This window comes from Syngnathus typhle, linkage group LG21, assembly GCF_033458585.1.
Source record: "Syngnathus typhle isolate RoL2023-S1 ecotype Sweden linkage group LG21, RoL_Styp_1.0, whole genome shotgun sequence".
NCBI lineage: Eukaryota > Metazoa > Chordata > Actinopteri > Syngnathiformes > Syngnathidae > Syngnathus > Syngnathus typhle.
The window spans coordinates 5,425,945-5,447,473 of NC_083758.1; the positions used below are offsets into that span (position 1 = coordinate 5,425,945).

The following is a 21,529-nucleotide window of genomic DNA, read 5'->3' on the forward strand; positions in this document are numbered from 1 at the left end:
ACGGAATTCTAATGTTCTGCAATAATACACGCTTCACCCGTCTCTCAACTTCACCAGCAGAGGGCGCCCTGTCACTATAAATCGCCCAGCTTTCAAAATGAGTCTCAACATTTGTAAATAAATGGTGACAACGTGGATCGCAATTAAAGCTAAAACAATAAAAGCGTCTTTTGTTTTGATATTTTGATATTTATAATTATTTTAGAATAAATGCCGGGATTTGACGATAAAGGACCAACTTCTTTTCTCTCCCAGTAACCGGATGCTGTAATGCTTTTATTTTGTACTCAAACAGGAAGCTGCTTTGCTATCTAGTACAGCTTGATGGCAGCTAGCTTGATTGCACCCCTCCCGTCCCCTCAGTCGCTTGTGGAACTGAAGCTGCCTCTCCCGTCTCTTTAATCGGCTCACGCCGCCACAAAAACAGCGTTTTAAAGGGGTTCCGTCTGTCGTCCTTTGTCCCCATTGCCCTTTTTAGTTTCTGAGGACATTATTCCATTTCTTTACAAGAACGCCTGGAACCGGAACCGAGGGGGAGCTGTGTTTTTCAGTCTACGTTTGTGGGCGGATACAGCGGAGGAGGGCATCCGGGCCTGGCAGCTCCGGAGGGTCCGCTTAAAACCACGGAATTCACCGTTTACAGGTAAAATTCTTTCAAAAAACACTTCCGGAATCTATCCGTTCTATCTAATAATAGAGTTCATAACCTTTCGGTAAATTCGGCTTCAAAGACGAAAGCAGCAGAGTGGCTTGCGGTTCCTAAAACGTCAACACAAGCGCAAACTGAGATGGCACATTGAGTGCGCTGTTTTGACATTTGACAAATGCTTTTCGTTTTGGCCCCAGAACTCGCTGTGTGCTGTGCAAATATTTAACTTTGTCGACATTAAGTGTGTATTACGGATGCCTTCATGTTACCGTTCAGGTTCTGCGTCTATCACAAAATGTAAAAACGTAGGTGTGGTATTATTATTATTAATAATACATATTATTCATAAAGCGCCTTTCAAGGCACTCAAGGTCGCCGTACAAACATAAAATAGCATAACAAAAATTTGAGTCGTATTTCCAATCCCTAAGCTTTGTTACTCTACGTGAATTGCAAAGCAATGTTGCAACCTCTAGCTTTTATTTTTTTTTGCGCATACCTATGATGCCCTTATGTGTTACGTGAGGTGCACCTGCTCCCATTTAATATTCTAATCTGACAGATGCATGTCTCTCTCACTCGTCCTGTTTGAGGCCGATTTGCTTTCACAGTCCTTCACCTCTTAATTTGACGTCTAAGCCAGTGTGTGTTCTGACCCACATCCACATGTAGGGCTGATGTTGGTTATTGAGGGTAGCACACCCCCAGAGGACAAAGTCATTACCATGACGTCCCGCGACCATTGTTAGGTCATGTGAGAGTGCTTGCATTGATCTGCATTATAGCTCACACACGCAATGTCTCGTATGGAACTGGCAGTTGACGAAGAATCTTTTCTCACAACGATTACGTTGGAAAATACTCTGCAGAAGTTTCACCTCAGTGTCAACATGCTCACCGGGCCGAAGCAGGGTTTTGTCTTTTGCTGGGACTAGAAATATTTGACAGAAAGACGGCACCAAGTTAACAGTTGTTGACAAGTCAGCGTTTTTTTTTTTTATCAAAGCTTTGAAACAAACTTCAAATGTCTTGTGACGCCATAACAAAGATAGGTTCATATTTTTGGCCTTCACGTGACAGTTTGATTGAATGCTACCTTACCTGTTCTTTGAGAGCCATCCTCTTAAGAGCCATACCAAAATATGAAATTCAAACTCACATTGGCACCTCTGCGTAAGCTAGAATCTTCTATGAAACCAATATGGGCGCTCTTGGAATGTGCGAGGAAGCCAAAATACACTTCTAATCCTTAGAAATCGAAACCGATCATTGTTAAGACTTCATGCTAATATTTACATGTTGAAAAATGCACCCCAACTATGGTCATATGTTACGTAAGGCCTCCAAATTGCCCACAATGCTTTGCTGCGGCGCAGACTGTGCTTGCTTTATGATCAGCCTCTAAAACACTGTTGCCATTGACAACGGCTCCGGCGCTCTCTTTCTACCCCCCTCGTTTACATAATGTTAAAAATAATTCCTTTCCGTCTTGTTGCTTTTCTCCATCTTGAGAATGATTACGATTCATGATGCATGAATCACCCCAGAAAAATGACGCGAACTATGTAAGGAATGTGGAGTGCTGCGCGATCTTTTTATCGGTCTTCCTGTTTGTGTGTTGTGTGTGTGTGCGCGTGCGACAATCCTGGCCGTACCGCATCAGACCGATGTGACACAGAGTGATGATAGAGTGCGTGCGCTTGTCAGCCCGCGCGAGCGTGGTCGGATGCCAGAAAGGGATGTTCGCTCTTGTGTGTGTGTGTGTGTGTGTGTGTGTCCGACTTTATGCCGCAAGTCACATTGTCATGGCGCTCGTTCCAGATGTGTGCGCCGTCGAAACGGAGCGAGGGACACTGGCTGATAATCACATCAGTGCATAAACAAGCCGTCGCTCATTCATGATGAAATAACATCAGATGGAATGAAAGCGGCCATTTGCACATGAAAGCAGGGCAGGTGTTTGACTGCAGACTTCCATACGGGATGGAGTTTGACAAATTGGCACAAACGACCCCCCGCACCCCCCCCCCCCTCGAGCGCTCGGTGGAGGTACAATTAAAAAATGGTGTTTAGGAGTTCAGGAAAGACTGCATGATTTTTTTTTTGCTTGAGTTACAAGACACCAAGGTCTTCACGAGAACCTGGCTAACCCCAAGGACGGGGGAATTGCTCACTGGAGCGAATCACCCAACACGGCGCTTTGAGTATCCACCACCTGTTCCTCAGGCTCTCGAGGGTTAGTGGAGATATTTGGAACTGGCGAGGGGAGTGGTAGGTTACATCATGGAATCCCGTAAAGCATGTGCACTGGCAGGCCTAGGGGGGGGGGGCGTGGGGGGCACTGCCACCCCTTAAATATGCTGGGGCATTTTTCTGATTTTTTTCCAACCTTGCTCTGCCATAAGCAATCAGTGATAACCAATATATAAACCAAGATTATACTGAATCAGTATAGTAAGCCCCCCACCCCATCCCCCCGCCCCTTCTTCCAAAGCATTGAGCACTATGTCAATACCAGACTGGGAAGAAAGGCTTTTACCAGCCTGCAATCGTCTTCCAGTCCACTGCCTAATAGCAAAACGAGTGCACATCACGCGGGAGCATGTGAAAAGACACAGGGCATCAATGTTAATGCGTCACCTCAGCGCTCCGCATCGTTTGTTCACTGCAGATAAAAAAAAAAAAAAAAAAGGAAGCTATTTTTAGGTACTTTACAGTGGCGTGTGATGCCACGGCGTAAAGGTTGATCGCCCGCTTTCGAGTGTCTGCCGTCGTGTGAGGGCTTGACCTCCATCGCCGTGTGTGTTTCGGGTTTGATAACCTCACCGTCCTGATACACCGATTGGAAGGATCATCCTTTGTAATTGAAGATTAGCGAGTCCTGCCTTTGTCATGACCTCAGACGCACCACACACCAACACACGTGTGGCCAAAGCTATATCGCGGTCCGTCTTGACATTTGGATGCGACCGGCAGACTTTGCAAGGCTTCCAAATCTATAAATAACACGTCTCCTTCAACTCACCCCTTCCACTTGTCCATCATCATTCCTTCTGGCGTCACTGTTCCTCCTATTCAGAGCATCTCCTTTGTCAGAAATTGCTCGAGCGTCACACCAGGGACATACAGTACGAGTTCCTGCCTTTTATTTTGATCGATCCCTTTTCTTTATAATGATGTCATCCCTTTATCTATTAATATTAACATTACAGCCTTTTGTGCTTCTTGCTCACAAGAACCCAGCGAAGCCCCCGTGGGTCAGTCATGCTGAAGCTCCCCTTTTTTTTTTTTTTTGGGCTTCTCTGGAGCAAACAAAAGGGTCTTTGAGCTGAGAGCACCCACCGCGGCAGGCAGCAGTGGCGACGCTGTTTGTATGCGTCCTCATGGCTACACAAACACATGCTTGTGACTGCACTGGAAGCCTTTGAAACCCTTCTGATGGCCACTAAAGAAAAAAAACAAATGCCTGTTGACTGACCACAAAGTGAAATAAATTTTGTGACAACATTGGGTTGCTTCACACAAGTCTTTGCATTCTGATGATTAATTAGAATAGAGCGCCATTTACTGAGTTCATTGATTTGTTCTTGCCTTCTATTTTTTTTAAAAATTATTATTTATTTTGAATGGTACAAACCCAGAAGAAAATCTACGAGTTGTTTGAGGGCAATTTATTCATTAATGTCGGTTCGGGTTTACTTTGGCTGACTCATTCCAAAGAGCCTCTCCGTCTCCCACCCATACGTGCGGCCTTCATTTGCTTGTTTTTATCTATCAGAAAGGCCGGATGTATTTGTCTCATGGCTTTCTTTCTCCTTCAGCTTCTATTATGCTTCTTGGAATGTCTGGTCGGTCGCATTAATTTCTTCTCAGAGTCCCACAACAGGTCCAATGCTCGCTTATCTCCCCGCCATTGATCGAAACTACTTTGGCGCTTCAGAATGTGAAATTACGGGCTGCTTCACACAAAATGACATGGTAACGACTAAAGAGGAGCTCTTGCCCATTATTTTCTCACAAGCTTCTTAAAGTGGAGTCTTGCTTCGGCAGGGCTGGATTCTCTCCATTCCCGCCCGCCATTATGTCTCCTTTCCTTCTCGTGGTCCCTCCCTCTTCCACCGATTCCTTTTCACACTCTCCTACTGACTTTCAAGACACATTCATCTCCTCTCTGATATCCTTCGAAAGGAGGTGGAGGGAAGCAGGGGACGGGGGGGTGTAATTATTACGAGTCCAGTAATTAGTCTTTCAGGTTTGATGACTTCCCTTGTGAAGTCTTCTCCTACATTGACTATCCAGGATCCTCCAGGAAGAGGAGGAGGAGGGGGGGGGGGGGTTAGATCGTATTTTTTTTTCTCTGAGAATGTGGGTCAAAATTTCAGGATTTGCCGATGATGAAAGAGTCACAGTCAGGGGGCTCAGTATTTTTTTTTTTTATTGTTGCAGAAGTAGACAGATTTTCATGCCGGATTTTACATACCCTCACATACACTGCCATCGCAGGCACAAGCTGCACCACACACACACACACACACGCACACACACGTCATTCGTCTTTGTTTTGCGGCAGAGATAAAACCCGGCTTTGTTACACTCCTCTGTATGGGGGACAAAGACTACTTATCTGCCTGTGCGCGTTTGTACGTCTGACTGAATTCATTTTAGACGTACACAATCGGGTTGTTTTTTAAAAACATCATTTTCATCCCCGTTAGATTCAACTGTGTACATAAATGTGTGGGGGTGAGGGTCATCAGATCTGCATGATGGCAGAGCCACCAGGGTTGCCATGACACACTTCCTCTTCCAAAAGTAGGCTCATCAAACGAGCATGCTGCAAATGCTCTCAATTTTTTAAATGTGCTGTCATGGGGCGGGTGAGTTGATTTATTTAAATATTAAATACTGTTTTGATGCAAATGTATCTCTGTTGAAAAAGTGTGAACTGAATGCATTACTTAAAAAATAAGACCATATTTAATTTTTGACAGCATATTAATTTATAGCCAAAGTCAAATAAATTTGTGAGCTTTTCCTGGGGTAGACTCGTATCTTAATTTGACTCAAATCAGTTCAAACAAACTACCCAACAAGAAATTGTAACTTTTAATACCAAACCAAAAAAAAAATTCAAGGGCTCAACCTAGTTACAGTTGCTACGGAGCATAAATGCAAAGTTTATTCTCGCATTGCCCGGCGGGCTTTTAAAATTGGATCGACTCCAGTGCGCTATATTGAGGCCTTTCGCCGAATATGCCAAGGTGGTCCATAATTGGACGGATGGGCGACTGGGCGAACCCTCGCGATGATTAATCGCTCGCGCCGTGCGGCGACACGGATGACACACCGCCCCGGGGGATGTGTCATGAGTGGGAGCTGTTCGCGGGAAGGAGGAAGGAAGGTCGGCTTGATTGTCGTTGAGGGTCAGCCAAGACGGGCAGGCGGGACATTTCTGCGTCTGTTTCCTCCCTTACGCCCCCCCCCAACCCCTTTTTTCTTTTTCGCGGACTCGCTTGACAGGGCGTTGACACGGCAGCACAATGAGCAAGGAGCAGCTGGAGGGCGATTGAGCAAGGTGTTTCCTGCCGTCTACACTCGTCCGGATCGACAGCCTTGACGTCAGGCTCTTCTCCTCCTCCAATTAGTCTACACCCCCCCTCCCGGTTTAAAAGTGAAAACAGCCTCATTCAATCCGGCGACATCCATCTTTTATTCATGCCTCGTTCATGCTTTATGCATGTGCCGCTCACGCGTTTGTCGAGCGGATTAATATTGGATTAAAAGGAGCCTTCATTCATGGGGCTGCTCGGAGATGAGCGGGGATTGTCTGCAATCCCAAACGCCAACGCTGGTGAAATTTGGCTTTTGGTGCAACACTCGGGAATGAATGCTGACCGTGTGTGTGTGTGTCGCAGGCCGCTCACCGCCCCGCCATGGAGAAGATGAAGAGGATTAAGAAGCGTCTGTCGTTAACGCTCCGCTCGAGTCAGACCATCGACGAGTCGCTCTCCGAGCTGGCCGAGCAGATGACCATCGAGGACGGCGGCACCAAGGACAATGGTTTGTAACTGTGCACTCAAGTCCATTTTTATTTTTTCAACTATATCCCTACTTTTTTTATCGTTTATCTCATAATCAACATAATAATGCTAATTAATCATTTTAGTCCTATGACTCACACTACAACAAGCTTTTTTTTTTTTTTTTTTTACCGCGGCTCCAATAAAAACACACTTTAGTTAAAAACCCTTCAATCCATTACCTTGCAAATGCCTTGAACGGTAATTAAATCTCTCTCCACAGTGTACATGGCCATCTGCGAACATTTTATAAAAGTGCTTTTAGCAACTTGCCTGCTCTCACGGGGTCTTTAAATTATTAAACACTGACGACGACGCGGAGTGAATGAAAACATTCGGTCGCGATGGGGATGAAGCGGGTCAGCGATGTTATGTAACGGGAGTAATGTCTCTCCCACACACACACACACACACACACGGGGGCATTTGCATAAACACACACTCAGCTCTCTCAGCGAGAAGGTCAGCCGGGACTCTGTCAGCTTAGCGAAGTTAAGACTTCGTTTACTGTCTGTTGAGCAACAGCATCTACACCTGGAGCCAGTTTGTAAACTGTTGCGGGCTGTTTCGGTTCCTGAGATGACGCAACCTGATGTTCAACCATATGATTGGCTGGAGCTTGCCAAAATAATGATAATAATAATCTTCGGTAATCCCGCCGTGTGTCGGTAATGAACTCTGCTCCATTTGAAGGCCAAGCTTCTAGCGTCCTTGTTGTCTTTCAGAGCCATTCATGAGGAACGGCCGCCCGCCCACCTCCCACAGCATGCACTCCTTCCTGCACCAGTACACGGGCTCCTTCAAAAAGCCGCCGCTGCGCCGGCCGCACAGCGTCATCGGCGGCACCTTGGGCTCGTTCATGTCCATCCCGCGCAACGGCAGTCGCTTGGGTGAGCCACGCAAACGCCGATTCTCTTCACAGATGGGAGATCGCCGCTCGGCCTTCCCACCTTTGCTCTTTTCACACGTGCGACCAAAGATGACGATATTTCCTGTGAATTGATTCACAACCGATGTGTAGCATCTTGTCAAATCCCCGAGAGGGGCGACGTGACTCACGGTGATGACGCGCCATCTCGCTTTGCAGGGCAACCCGGAAACTATCAGTCACCACTTTCATAAGAGGAAATTATCCAAGTGTCAAATTGAGAAGAAAAATGTCAACATACTAGATTACAGGACTCTTGGTTATATAAACGCTCAGTTGAGCCAGATTGAAGAACAGACTGGGCCAGATTTTGTTTACTCCGTCTAAAAAAAATTATATAATCGCCAAGCATCCCCACCACAAGGCTCGATTGCTAAGTTCTGTTTTGACTAGGGATGTTCACTCGTCCACTTGTTTAAGACATACCGGTTTGAGTACTCAGTTTCGGAGTAGTCACCGATATCAGTCACCCATACAAGTACTTTGGATACATAAAAGTAACAGATCATTAAAAAAAAAAAAATCATCCTAATAGAAAATTACTTTCAAATTCAATTGGAATTTTGGTCAATCTTCCATTCTATTTTTCTAATTTCTAGTTCCTGACAAAAAAAAATAAATAAAAATGTCTCTCTCCACCGATCCGTGCAAGAAGTCATTCACGCCCGTTTAAAATCACACAGGATTTGCTATCGGTGGTATGATAAACATCACTCTTTAAAAATGTGCAACCAAGCGGCTTGATGCTATTATGTTTGTGTATGCTTGATAGGCCTACTGGGCCTCGCTCTGGACCCCGGCCCAGATGGAGGAATGCGGATGCCAAAACGGGTCACTTTTGTAGGACAAAGCGCTACTATGGTCATACGAACGAACGCAATATTGCTGGGTAAATGTGTCCTCCGAGTAGGTCGCCGGCGATATGGGACGGAGGGAGCTATGCTGGAGACATGCAAATGAGGATGCGAAAGTGGGAGGAGGGTGAAAGTGAAAGGAGAGGATATTTGAGGACGTAACAAAGTGAGAGAGAGAAGTGAAATGGAAGGTTTAAATTTGTCGTCAGGTTTTCTTGCATCCTTTGTGAATTTCTGGAATCCTTGCGCGCATTTCTCACACCTTTTTCGCTTAAGTGTTGGAAGAGCCTTTTAATTAGCACCGCCGGTTGTTTGTTGACGTTTGTGACTTCTTTTTCACTTTTTTTTTTTCCCCCCTAGGAAATCTCACCACGCTGTAATTTGGAAGTCGCTACACCCACAGTTTAATGCGTGTGCTAATTTTAGCTAAACTCGCCGCGTAGAATGTGACTTATTTTCCAGAGATGAAGCTAACTTGCAGCTAATGCTACTCCGTTGGCATTACGAACGTGGGCTGTTTGTTGTCGGGGGTCGTTGAGCAGAGCAACTCGAAATCTCGCCTCCTTTATTGGAACCAGTGCAGAAAAATTACTGCTTGGCAGTCAGCCCGGGAGCATTGTGGTTGTCGAGGGATTCCCACTTTATGAGCAAAGAATAAATCACACTGCCACTTTGGCTGCCTCGACATCCACTTAATTAATGCTTAACACATTTATATCGTGTGTGTTCTGTTTTAGACATTGTGCACGAGAATCTTAAGATGGGCTCCGACGGAGAGAGCGACCAAGCGTCGGGGACGTCGTCGGACGAGGTCCAGTCCCCGACGGGCGTCTGCCTGAGGAACCGAATCCACCGGAGAATCTCCATGGAGGTAATACGTGGTCGCCTTCACCACATCTCTGCCTATGCACTTGTTGTTTTTAAATTTATTTTGAACTACTTCCGGGGGGAAATAAATGCCACAAATATTACAGGATGCGTGATGTCAAAATATTGCCCATTCCTGAAAATGTTGAAGTGTGATGCTGAGCTCGGATGATTTCTGCCCCCTGCTGGATAAAAAAAAAAGATGCTGAGGAAAAACCTTTTTTTTTCTCCCCCGACATCCTTGTCCTGATGTGAATTTGAAGACGACTTTAATATCGACTCAATGTACCGAAGACATACTATGTGATTTTTTTTTTTTACGTAATGCATTTCGGCCTTTCCTCATGAGGTCGCAAACGAGGAGCCAACTCATCAAAATAACCCTGCAGCTGTTATTTTAGGGTGAAATAATAGCCTCTTTGTTGCTGCGTCTTTATATAATCCTTTTTGAAAAGCCTTTTTTGTGTCCAAACAGGAAGCACAATTACATAATACGATTAGCATCTTGTTGAGGAATCAAAAAGGTAATTCAGACAGCACCTTGATCAAAGCGCAATGATATAATTCTGGTATTGAGGCCAAATTTGACAACCTATGCGATCTTCTATTTTTACACACCTCACTCCACATGAGTCCACATTTGATCAAGATTAGACTTATTTTGCTCTCGGATGCCTGTCCACATCCATGTGATGGACCTAATCTGTTTTGTCTCACTGGCATGGGAGGAAGAGATGAGAGCGAGTTATTTTTGCCGCCTGTCTCCAGGAGAGCGTGGGTGGACTGCTTTTGTCTTGCCCATAACATTCTGTTCTCTCTGTGTCGTAATTGCATCTTAACGGACGAGAGAGGATGAAATGTCCAAATATATGTATTTACATCTGCGCGGGTTTGTGTTTAAAGGACCTCAATAAGCGCTTGTCGCTGCCGGCCGACATCCGAATTCCCGACGGCTACTTGGAGAAGCTGCAGCTCACCAGTCCTTCGTTCGACCAGCCGCTCAGCCGCCGCTCGCGCCGCGCGTCGCTGGTGCGTATCTGCATGTGTGTGCGCATGTGCACGCATGTGCCACTTTTGTAGCCCCGCAGTGCTCAAGGCACTGGGAGCAGCCTGTGCCAGTTGCCATGACAACCGACTCAGCGGGAGCCCGAGATGTAAAATTTTAAGACCCGATCGCTTGCAGTCGCGTTGTTTTTGAATGGGGGTGATGCTGATGGTTGTCAGATAATTTTATAAATTCAAAAATATTTTCTATGAATCAAAATGTTTTTGCTAGGTTTGTTTATTTCACTTTGATCATTTACGAAAAATAAATTGAACAATTGTTAAATAAAGTCAGTCAATCCCAAAAAGTTTTTCACATTTCAATTCAGCGAAATAATGAATAAAAAATATCAATACATGTCAGATTATCAGTCATTCAACAAAAATATGTTTGCCTGACTCTTTGACTCCCCATCGTAATGATGTGCTCTTTTATTAGTCCGAGATTGGCTTTGGGAAATTGGAGACCTATATTAAGCTGGACAAACTGGGAGAGGTGAGAAAAGCTGCAAATTCAAATGGGAGCGGCGATTGAACTGCTGAAGTCAACTGCATCTGCTTTGCAGGGAACCTACGCCACCGTTTTCAAAGGACGCAGCAAGCTCACCGACAACCTGGTGGCCCTGAAGGAGATCCGCCTGGAGCACGAGGAGGGGGCGCCGTGTACAGCCATCAGAGAAGGTTAGTACATTTTTCAGAGAAAACACATTGCTGCAATTTTGGTTTCACGGCAATGATTTTTTTTTTTCCATTTGCGTAGTGTCGTTACTGAAGGACCTAAAACACGCCAACATTGTGACACTGCACGACATTGTTCACACCGACAAGAGCCTCACGCTGGTGTTTGAGTACCTGGTAAGCAAACTCGGCTTTTTTGCTGTGAATTTAAAAAAGAAGAAAAGAAAATCGAATATACCATGTCTTGTGCAGGATAAAGATCTGAAGCAGTACATGGATGACTGCGGAAACATAATGAGCATGCACAACGTGAAGGTCGGGATACAGTTTTACTATTTCCATCATTTCCATGATTATTTCTTAACGGCACGGAACGTCTTTGGCCGCAGGTCTTTTTGTTCCAGATTTTGCGCGGGCTGTCGTATTGTCACAAGAGGAAAGTTCTCCACAGGGACCTGAAGCCTCAGAACCTCCTCATCAACGAGAAGGGAGAGCTCAAGCTGGCTGATTTTGGTGAGAGTGGTACCATGATTTTAGATGTGGAAGCGATGCTCGGACCATTTTCAATTTTCATGGTTTTGGCCAACGCGGCAGGTTTGGCGAGGGCAAAGTCGGTCCCGACTAAAACGTACTCTAACGAAGTGGTGACTCTTTGGTACCGACCTCCCGACGTTCTGCTGGGCTCCTCCGAGTATTCGACGCAGATCGACATGTGGTAAAAGAAAATGGCTTTCTCCATTTTGCCTCGCCAATCCGAAACTCAGCGACGATTTTTGGCTCGCAGGGGCGTGGGCTGTATATTTTACGAGATGGCCGCCGGTCGGCCGCTTTTCCCCGGCTCCACGGTGGAGGACGAGCTCCACCTCATCTTCAGGTTACTCGGTGAGTCCAGACGAGCCGCCAGGTTCAAGTCGAACGCGCTCGCCAGTGCTGACCGCCGTCTGCGCTCGTGCCGTCACAGGCACGCCCACGGAGGAAAACTGGCCGGGAATCTCCTCCGTCGAAGAGTTCAAATCTTACAACTTCCCCAAATACAAACCTCAACCCTTCATCAACCACGCCCCCAGGTACGCCATTGTGTCTTTCTATCAACCGAAAATATTGTCGGCTTGATGTTGTTAAAGTCGGACATTCTGTTTTTAACATGTGGCAGTACCGAGTGCAAACACAGACCTTGAGTAATAATGGCCTTTCTGTGGGCACGTGAATGTGTGTGTGTGTGTGGAGCAAGAGAGGAAATCCTGTGGAACATTGTGAAGGCGGCCGTCCGCTTCCTTCCTCTGCGCGCTCCCATCAGCCTTTGCTGCAGACAGCCATTAACCTGTTGTCCTTGTCGTTTTTCTTTTCAGGCTCGACGGCGAAGGGATCGAGCTGTTGCTGGCTTTCCTCAGAGTAAGCCTCAACTTCTCACACACACGCATGCACGATCATAAATTCCAAAATGAATCATCATACTTTTCATGGAGTTGCATTAAAAACCAGCGCGTTTGCCCGCTTGGCAGTACGAATCGAAGAAGAGGATCTCTGCTGAGGATGCGATGAAACATTCCTACTTCAGGCATCTTGGGATGAGAGTTCACACGTTGCATGAGAGTGAGCACACACACGCTACAACAAAAACATTAATGTCAAAGTCCAGTCAGAAGTTGCTTGTGTTGAAATGCAAATTGAAGGAGATCCGCTCTATTTCAGGTGTGTCCATCTTCACATTGAAGGAGGTGCAGCTGCAAAGAGACCCGGGCTACAGGAACTCCTCGTACCCGGACTCAGGTGACTCTATTTGCTTTGCCGACCCATCGGAGGAAATGTCTCTCACAGTTGATCCCAATCCTCCCCTTGTTTCCTCCAGGCAACGGCAAGGTCAACCGGAGGCAGAGCATGCTCTTCTAGACTTGCGGATGGACACCTTCATCGTCGCCCTCTCACATGACCAGCATGACACAGTGACACGGCCCCTCCCTTCCTGGTTTACCCAACACACACGCATCCACATGAACACACGCCTCTTGAGTTAGCTTGACCGTTCAATTGGTGTGTTTATTTATTTCCAGACGGTGGGGGTTGGGCGGGCTGTTTGCTGCTAAATTCTACTGTATGTATTTAACACAAACCTTATTTGTGTGAGCGTGTGTCTACGTTTGTGTGTGAAGTTGAGCCTCCGTGCTGGGGTTTTTTTTTTTTTGGGCCTCGGCTCCCGATTAATTTTGTTTCAAAATTCCACGGATGGCGTTCAAGCTGTGATTCAAGTTTTTGGAGACCACTCGCTTCGTTTGTTTTTATATTAACGTGTTTCGATTTTTGGGTTTTATTGTCGGAAATGACACATTTCAAAGTTTTAATTTGGCTCTCGGTGGGAGGACACCAAAATGTAGTAAAAAATTTTTTGGGTTGAGTCAGATCAAATTTGAAGATTTGGGATCAAAATTTGGAGCCACACTGAAACGAGAAAAAAAATAGTAGTCACAAGAAAAGTTGCAATATTATAACAATAACTTGAAAAAAATAATAAATGTGAAAATTCTCACATTTATTATGAAGGCTATTTTTGTAAAAATATATTTATTTTTTGCAAAATACGCTGACTTTATAATTCTAATGGTCCAACTTTTTCCTCTGTTCTTGCAAAATTCCAGCGTTCCTCATAATGTTGACTTTTTTTTTTTTTTTTCTATATCTACTATGGCTTCATTCTTTTCAAACAGCAACATTTTTTTTTTTTTCTGAAAACATTGTGACTTCATTGCAACAGTGCAAACGCTTTTCTCCATAACACTCCTGCAACATTCCATCATATTTCCTCGTAATGTTCTCTTACTCTACTTGAAAGACGACTTCTTTATTCTCATCAAAATAATGCAACTCTAGTGCGACTTTAAACAAAACTACAACTTGTATTTTCTTTTCAGTGTGGCCCAAATACTTCTCGGAAGAAAGCAGTGCGGGTGGTTTCAGGATTTTTTTTATTCCTTCTTTAACTTTTACTGCAGTAACTTTGTGTTTAACCTGCACTTTTGTTTTAAAAACATATTGGCAGGCGTTGGCCGAGTGTACCCAACAGTATTAAGTTCTTTACGTCTGTGACCTTTGAAATCTCGCGTCAACCTACGGGAGGTGGGGGGGGGGGGGGGTCGTGGGGCAGCGGGGCTTCTCCACACCCCGACCCGATATTGTAGTTAATTTGTATCGAAGTCTCATTCCTAGTCGCCGTGCGTTTACTGAAGAGCTCCTCGATTCTCGCCGCAGACTCAGAAGTGTGCTTTGCTTTCCCGCGCTAGATCATGCAGCAGATATTTTGTCTAGAAGTGGTACACTCCCCGTAGCAGAGTGTAAAAGCTACAATGACCCCAGGGAATGTATGGAGTGTCTGTAAATGTTCTACATTCTGATCCCAGTCCACGAAATGTGCAGTAACGACTACTACGACTTGTTTGCAGCTAATGGTGTCCTAATCCCGTAAGCACACTGTATTCGTCTTTCACAAGTAGATGCAAAATATATGACCGATCGTTCGACATGGCAAAGTGAACCTATTTTTTCTACCAATACGTTGTAAAGCTGATGTTGTCTTCTAGCCATGAGACAAAAGATGTGTAAGTGTTTTTGTTCACTTTGAGGAAGCAGAAAAAAAAGGAAAGAAATGAATGGTCATCACCATGAACATGTATTTACAAAAGAAAAGTGAAATACTGTTGCTATTAACTTCGATGGTGTCCGTATATTTTGAAATGAATCGCAGTAACGCGCATGACAGGAGATTTCTACCGCGGCTTTATTTATCGTTGTACCACTTTTCAAAAATGTGTGAATGTCCTGACTTTCATGTGAGTGTGTGTGCGTGTGCGTGTACAACAACGGTGTCTGCCTGCTGCATGCAAGGCCTGCTGTGTTTGTGAACGCACACTGAGCTAGCTGCCTGTGAACAGTTGGTGTGTATGCGACTCTTTCTACTGGAATTATTTATTTCTCATAACCATCGCAAAGTAAATTGAATCTGTTTCATATAACAAGTCTGAGTTTGGTCTCTCTTGGTTACGTCGTTCCTAATAATTTGACAGCTGACTCAATTAAAAGACCTTAAAAAGTCTTATTATTGACCACTAGGGGTCATCAGAAATTAAATAATTCATAATTTCATCTGTATGTATGTTCATGTCAAGACAAACACTTGAGTCCCTATAAAATAATCGTTTAATAAGCATTTCTGAATTATAACTCACAAAGTGAATCATAGAAGGCACAACAGATATAAGGCGTTAGATATAAAACAGATCAAAAAATTGATTATCATCACGTGATCAATTTCAGTATCCTGAAAATAAGCATGTTCATTGTTTAAAAAAAAAAAAAAAAAAAAAAGTTAAAGCCAGTTCAACTGCTGTGTCATTGTCACTTGACTGGTTCATAAATCCAGTTGCAGCTCCCAAAAATCATGATTTCCCTCACTATGTTCAACAAAAAATGCTGACCTTTGCACTTTCCTCAAACTGTGATATACAAAATGCATTTGATTGTCACCCCCCCCCCACCCCACCCCATACAAAAATATAAAATGAGAGTTTCAGTGTTTTGTTTTTTAAAAAAAGACTTATTGGCGCAGGTCTCCGTTAACAGGACTTGTGGGAGGACATCAGCAAAGGAGAAGAAATGTCCACATTGTGCCAAGGCAACGGAATGGCTCCGTTCAACAAGGTAGGGAACTGCGTGGGGAGAAAATAGCGGATGGATAAACATCTTTGTTGATCCAAATCAAAGTGGTGTGCATGTTACCTGGAAGGTGGCGTGGCTCTGCAGATGGCCTGGGCTTAAAGGTCCCACTGGACTTAAATTGGACCACAAGTGGATGTTGGACAGCAGCGGATTGGGGGTGAGCAGTAGACCCGACGGCGTCTACAAAAGCACAAAAAAATGTCAAGATGAAAAAGTCGTGTTGACTTTGGCATCAGCCATCGTCATTAATCTGCCTGCGATGGCTTGTAAGACCGGCAGAGGGCGTCATTGAATAGCGCTTTACTGATTTTGAGCCCCTCCAATGACATCCGAAGAAGACGAAGCAGGAAGTAAGAAGGAACCCCGCCAAGTTTGGTAAGACGTGAACGTGTCTTCGATAAATACTGTTTTCCGACCATTATACTCGTTTTTTCTTTGTCATATTCTTTAGATGTTTATTTTTCGAACGAGTAGTTAACTGCAACCTTTGGCGTCGTTTGTCGAAAAAGAAGCTCTAGTAAATCGCTAATAACCCAAACGGAATATGGCTGCTCGCGCGACACTGTGACGTCATGCCCTCACAGTGTAAGTGTGCCTTGGTTGCCAGTAAACGTTCTGGAACACATATGGCATCACTTATAACCCCCCTCCCTTCTCCCATTTCCTCCCCGACTGCAAGTTTCCTACTAGCGCATGCTTCTCCCTGCATTGAAAAATGTGTTCCACACCATTTTGTACCTGTGCCGTGAGGAAAGCTGGAGTCAATGACCCAGAGGGAAGGGCTGGACTTTTCAGGGCGATGGAGACTAGATCATTTCCCGTCACGAGCAGGGACGGGGATGACATTTCCAGGTCTATGGGTTTGTTGAATTTGGAGCGCTCTCGCTCCCTCTGACCCGATGACAGGTTTAAAGGTACATCGCCCTGTTCGCAATCATCAGTCACTGCGTGGACGGGACTCCGTGATGAGGAAGAGCGAGCCGGGGAGTTTTCAGTCACTGAAGGGAGGGAGGAATGGCCGCGGTTGGTGACGAACCGGATGACTGTGGAGCTGTCGTCATGGCGATTGTATCTGGACTCGGTTTTGATGTAACGGGGCCGTTCTAGGGTGTGACTGGGGTGAAGGTAACAGTGTTTCCCATCTTCGTCCTCAACCTCCACGCCTCTGCAGTCTTCAGTCCTCCGCCCGGCCTCCACGGCAGCCGGGTCCATCTTCAGAATGTCGGGGAATAAAACAAACTTGTACACAAACTTCTGGCCAATCACTTTCTTGATGATATTCTGCAAAAGGAGCACGTTTGAGTTAGTGGGCGACTCAACACACATGACACCCCCCGCCACCCAATTTAAAAAAGCCCACAAGGCTTACTTTGTCGTAGTAGTAGCGCAGGGCCCGGCTCAACTTGTCATAGTTCATGTTGTTCTTGTTCTTTCGCAGCCCCCACAACTTGGCCACCTCCTCCGACTTGAGCAGCTTGAACTCGCCGTCGTCTGACGTCCAGCAGATGAGATGTTTGTGGCTTTGGTCGAGCAGCAGCTGCAGGAGGAACTGCCACAGCGTGCTGGAGCTCTCCATGACGTGACGATCAACCACTGGTAACACCACAACATCATTTGATACACAATTTATTTACAACAACGACTGTCTTCAGCTATCTAAGCCAGTGACGTATAGTGACTGGAAATACAATTAAATTATCTTCCACTAGATGGCGTAAAATCCGATTAACCTGTTGCCATTCACACAGCAGCAAGACGAGCTCGTCATTGTTTCGGTGCATTTAGTTTTAATATCATTTTTGTTTGGCCGTGCTCTCTTCCTCGTGGCTCAATAAAGATTGCGAAACACATTACAATCAATATTAGTACAGTCGAGTAAAGTCGTCCAGTTGCTAGTAGTAGCATTTTTACAGATATAGAAAGTAAAATGCAACAATAAATGTTTACGTCCTGTTATTATTATTAATGATCCTCCCTGGTGATAAAGCCTTGCTTAACTGGCTCGTTTACCTGCCAGTCTTTGTGTTTACTCGCCTCCCGGCTTTCTAAACTTGCCTTGACTACGACCGCAATTAATTAAGACAAGCCTTAATTACGCATTTACAACTACCGGTAGATCCAATTTGCAGCCTCGACTTTTTAACAATAGAAACGGAAACACCCTTAGCAACCAAAAGCCGTCACAGTCCGACGAGTGGTTTAGTATCGCCGCCATAAATCATAATTAATGTCCGTTTGCGCTTTTTCCTGTTTGCGTTCTGATTTAAGCGAGGGAGGAACTGCGACTTTCTGTGCGGGCCTAAAACGAACACTTCCTGTCATTCAGGGGCGTTTTTCCCGGATTTAAAGCCATGCCTCGGAGGAAGGCCGGACTTCCTGTCACCAGAAAACAAACACACACACATTTCTATATGGATTCATGTCAAAATGAGCTTTCTGATTTCGTCCTGTCGGAATAAAACTGCTCCTTTTCACCAGTTGAATGCCAAAAGCTCCTACAAGCTTTTGAGTCACAGGAAGTTTACTTGGCCTCATGTGATGCAGAATTAAGATCCTCCTACACACAAAGCCTCATTTTTCCTGTTGAGTCAATGCACTTTTGGAGATATACTGAATACAAGTGTTTATGTTGTTGCGACTCGTTTGATTAGTCCGTAAGGTCCAGAAAAAAAAAACTGAATCTGAAATGGACTTTTAAAAGCAGTTATGCATTGCTCACTTTTATCTCCTTTGCTACATGTAAAATATTAAATATTGTGACTATGTCTAGGACTGAGAAAAAAAGTGTTGCGCCATTTTTACGTTTAATGTCATTTTTAACGTGCGACCCCATATTCGACCTTGCTTAAAACAACTTTTAAAGAAGTTTTTTTTTTTTTTTTTGGTGTTGACTCAATAGAATTAGGAATAACCCGCGCCTACCCTCGTTTACGGCACGGTTGATCCTCTTCTTTCGGCCCGTCCAGATGCGCGTAAAGTCTAAAGCAGACTGCCAGTCGTCTTGTGTTGTGGCTCCATACCGCTGTGCGCGAAAGCGGATCCGCGGCTCTGCTCTGTGCTTTGCTTTGCTTACCACAGAGCAGGAAGTCGGGACGCGCAGACGGACATCGGGCGCACTTCCTGTGGCGCATTATTCCCATCTGTGTAAAGGCGCGCACGCACGCACACATTCATGCGAAGCGCACGCACGAACAGGACGCCACTCAGCGAACTGACGTCATACTTTTTGCTTCCTGCTCACCGGGATGGGTTCCTGTTACACGCGCACAACGAACACACACAGTTCGCCTTCCTGAAAAACACCAGTTGATTCACACTGGAACTGGTCTAGTTTTTAATCAAAACAAATTCCCAGTCTTTCAAAAAAAACATATTTTATCCAAAGTTTAATTAGCTAACCAATTTTACAGTTTGCATTTATTGTCGACTTTGAAATTTTTTTCTCTCTCAACTTGGGCTTTGTCTCCCTCTTGTGGCTACAGGCAAAGCCTAACATTCTGGCAAAATTGCACTTGTTGACATCTGCACGATCACTACATGACTACAAGTTGGACACAATAGTTTGAGTAAAGTTAAATTTCGTCCAAGTGAATCAACTTTGACGCTATCACGGAAACAAGTAGTTACAACACAGTTATTAACTAATAACGATTAATAATTGCAGTCGTAGGTCCATTTCTAGCGGCACCAGTTTGGTTCGAGTTGTTAGCGCCCTCTGCTGGTTCTGATAAACTCTTCAACTGATGGTTTACTTCCGGTTTTGGCGTGGGTCGCGTTCATAATACCTCGGAAATGGGATCATAGTTTTCATATTGCGCACACATACTTGCGTATATTTGATTTATCTTTATATAAGATGTTAACATCTTCACTTGTGCGTCTATGGACGTGAGTAGAAATTATTTTCTTGTCAAAATTAGGATCGCGAATCGTCTTTTGTGACTCGATTCCGACTTCTGACTGTCGTTTGAATGCAACATCTTCCACCAGGCGAACATGGGACTTCGGCAGCAAGATGAAGACCCTGCAAAGTCCAAAGACTCCACCTTGTCTTTGCCGAAACACTCCTACTGGTTCGACTTTTGGATTTTCGTCGTCTTTGACGTTGTGTTTTTCCTGATCATGTATTTTATAGTTCCCTAATATGGTAAGGGAACACTGGAGACGTTTGTGGCGTTTATAATCAGTGGGCGTTTACGGAAGTGGCGAAACATGGACGTGTTTTGCGACAAACGTTTAATCCATGTACTAATTCAATACATTTTCACGAGGTAACATTTGATTATAGACTACTACAAGTAATTGCTTTCTAAAATGCGTCAACTGAAAGCTGATGTTATTCAAATTTACGACTATAAAGATGATAAAAGTTGCCAAAAGGTTCCTTTGAACCTACTTGCTGTTTGTATAGTTTGCCACTTATTGCTCTTTGTTGTTGTTGTTGTTGTTTTGCCTGACTGCACGATTTGTTTCTTTTAAGGGCGATGAGGGGACCAGAGACTGAACTGCGATTACCAGTCCTGCTCACCGTTGTGGAAATGCTAACCCAGCAATCGACTGAATCCTCACACAATTTAATACGATGTCCATAATAGTTTCTCGTATTCAAAGACGAAAGATGTGTCTTTTTAAACACGAGTTTTCTTGACCACGTCTCACTTTGTGTGGCAATTGACACTTCCGGAAGGACTATTGAATCGGATGATGAATTCACATTTCATTTGTAATAAAGAAAATGTCTTTATTTTTCTCTTTCAACTGAAACTAAAACGTTACAATCGTAGATGTTACCGATGGAGAATAAATCAGTGTTTGTGAAATGTGTTTTGAAGTAGGTTCTGTGTCTATGTTGCCTTTATAACTTGCTAGTCAAACAAACGACCAAATTGTCATTTCAATGAGCATACTTGATGACGCCATTTGGTGATTGAACTGAAAGTGAAGTGATTGGCTGGTTGATCTGTGACGTCACTTACGGACACTCCATTAGGTACACCACCACTTTCAGGCCACTTCATTAGGGAATAATCATGGTCAAAGCTTAAATGAAAGTGCAAAGTGCCCCACCCGCCCTCACCCCCACTTTCTGATTGGCTGTTTGATCTGTGACGTCAGACGGACACTCCATTAGGTACACCACCATTTTCAAGTGTACCTAATAAAAGGCCACTTTATTAGGGAAATATGGTCAAAGGTCACAGGTGTCAAACTCCAGTCTTACGGGCTGCATTCCAACATGTTTTCTATGACTCCCTCGTTAAGTGCACCTGCGTGAAAACTTTTAGCTCCTTCAGAACGTGAAAGTAGCTAAAAGTTTTCACGCAGGTGCGCTTAACGAGGGTCACGTGGAAAACATGTTGGAACGCGGCCCCCGAGGACTGGAGTTTGACGCCCCTGGCAAATTTGTTAAAATACATTCATGAAAAAAACTTTAATCCAAGTCTTATCATCAATCAGGACAGCATGTATTTATTTGTGGTTTCCAGCTGCACTTATATTATACTGTATGCTCATTATGTACAAGAACAAAACACAGTCACCCTAAAAAAAAAAAAAAAACATTCCCTCGTTAAGTGCACCTGCGTGAAAACTTTTAGCTTCTTCAGAACGTGAAAGTAGCTAAAAGTTTTCACGCAGGTGCGCCTAACGAGGGTCACTTGGAAAACATGTTGGAACGCGGCCCCCGAGGTCCACACCCCTGGCAAATTTGTTAAAATATGTT

The 21,529-nt window shown here is 44.5% G+C and overlaps 2 protein-coding genes across 4 annotated transcripts; one reads left to right on the top strand and one right to left on the bottom strand.

Moving 5' to 3' along the window:
* Positions 1-307: 307 nt before the first annotated feature.
* Positions 308-20,631, top strand: cdk17 (cyclin dependent kinase 17). 3 transcript variants are annotated; one of them, XM_061268295.1, is made up of 21 exons: positions 308-643; positions 6,565-6,709; positions 7,455-7,619; positions 9,249-9,382; positions 10,282-10,407; positions 10,862-10,918; positions 10,989-11,103; positions 11,183-11,277; positions 11,353-11,415; positions 11,490-11,613; positions 11,695-11,815; positions 11,885-11,982; positions 12,062-12,167; positions 12,450-12,492; positions 12,603-12,693; positions 12,793-12,870; positions 12,950-15,789; positions 15,875-16,182; positions 17,246-17,403; positions 19,798-19,954; positions 20,288-20,631. In XM_061268295.1, exons 2-17 carry the CDS (start codon positions 6,583-6,585, stop codon positions 12,988-12,990), a joined length of 1,584 nt encoding a protein of 527 aa, XP_061124279.1. In that variant the 5' UTR covers positions 308-643; positions 6,565-6,582; the 3' UTR covers positions 12,991-15,789; positions 15,875-16,182; positions 17,246-17,403; positions 19,798-19,954; positions 20,288-20,631. The 3 variants fall into 3 exon arrangements, with proteins under 3 accessions (XP_061124279.1, XP_061124280.1, XP_061124281.1); XM_061268296.1 differs by having other exon boundaries at positions 19,798-19,880; XM_061268297.1 differs by lacking the exon at positions 19,798-19,954.
* elk3 (ETS transcription factor ELK3) lies at positions 15,438-17,383 on the bottom strand. The gene is made up of 4 exons (XM_061268309.1): positions 17,177-17,383; positions 16,546-17,088; positions 15,868-15,987; positions 15,438-15,797 (listed from the first exon to the last, which is right to left on the bottom strand). The coding sequence occupies exons 1-4, from the start codon at positions 17,381-17,383 to the stop codon at positions 15,705-15,707; spliced, it is 963 nt and encodes a 320-aa protein (XP_061124293.1). The 3' UTR covers positions 15,438-15,704.
* Positions 20,632-21,529: the final 898 nt, after the last annotated feature.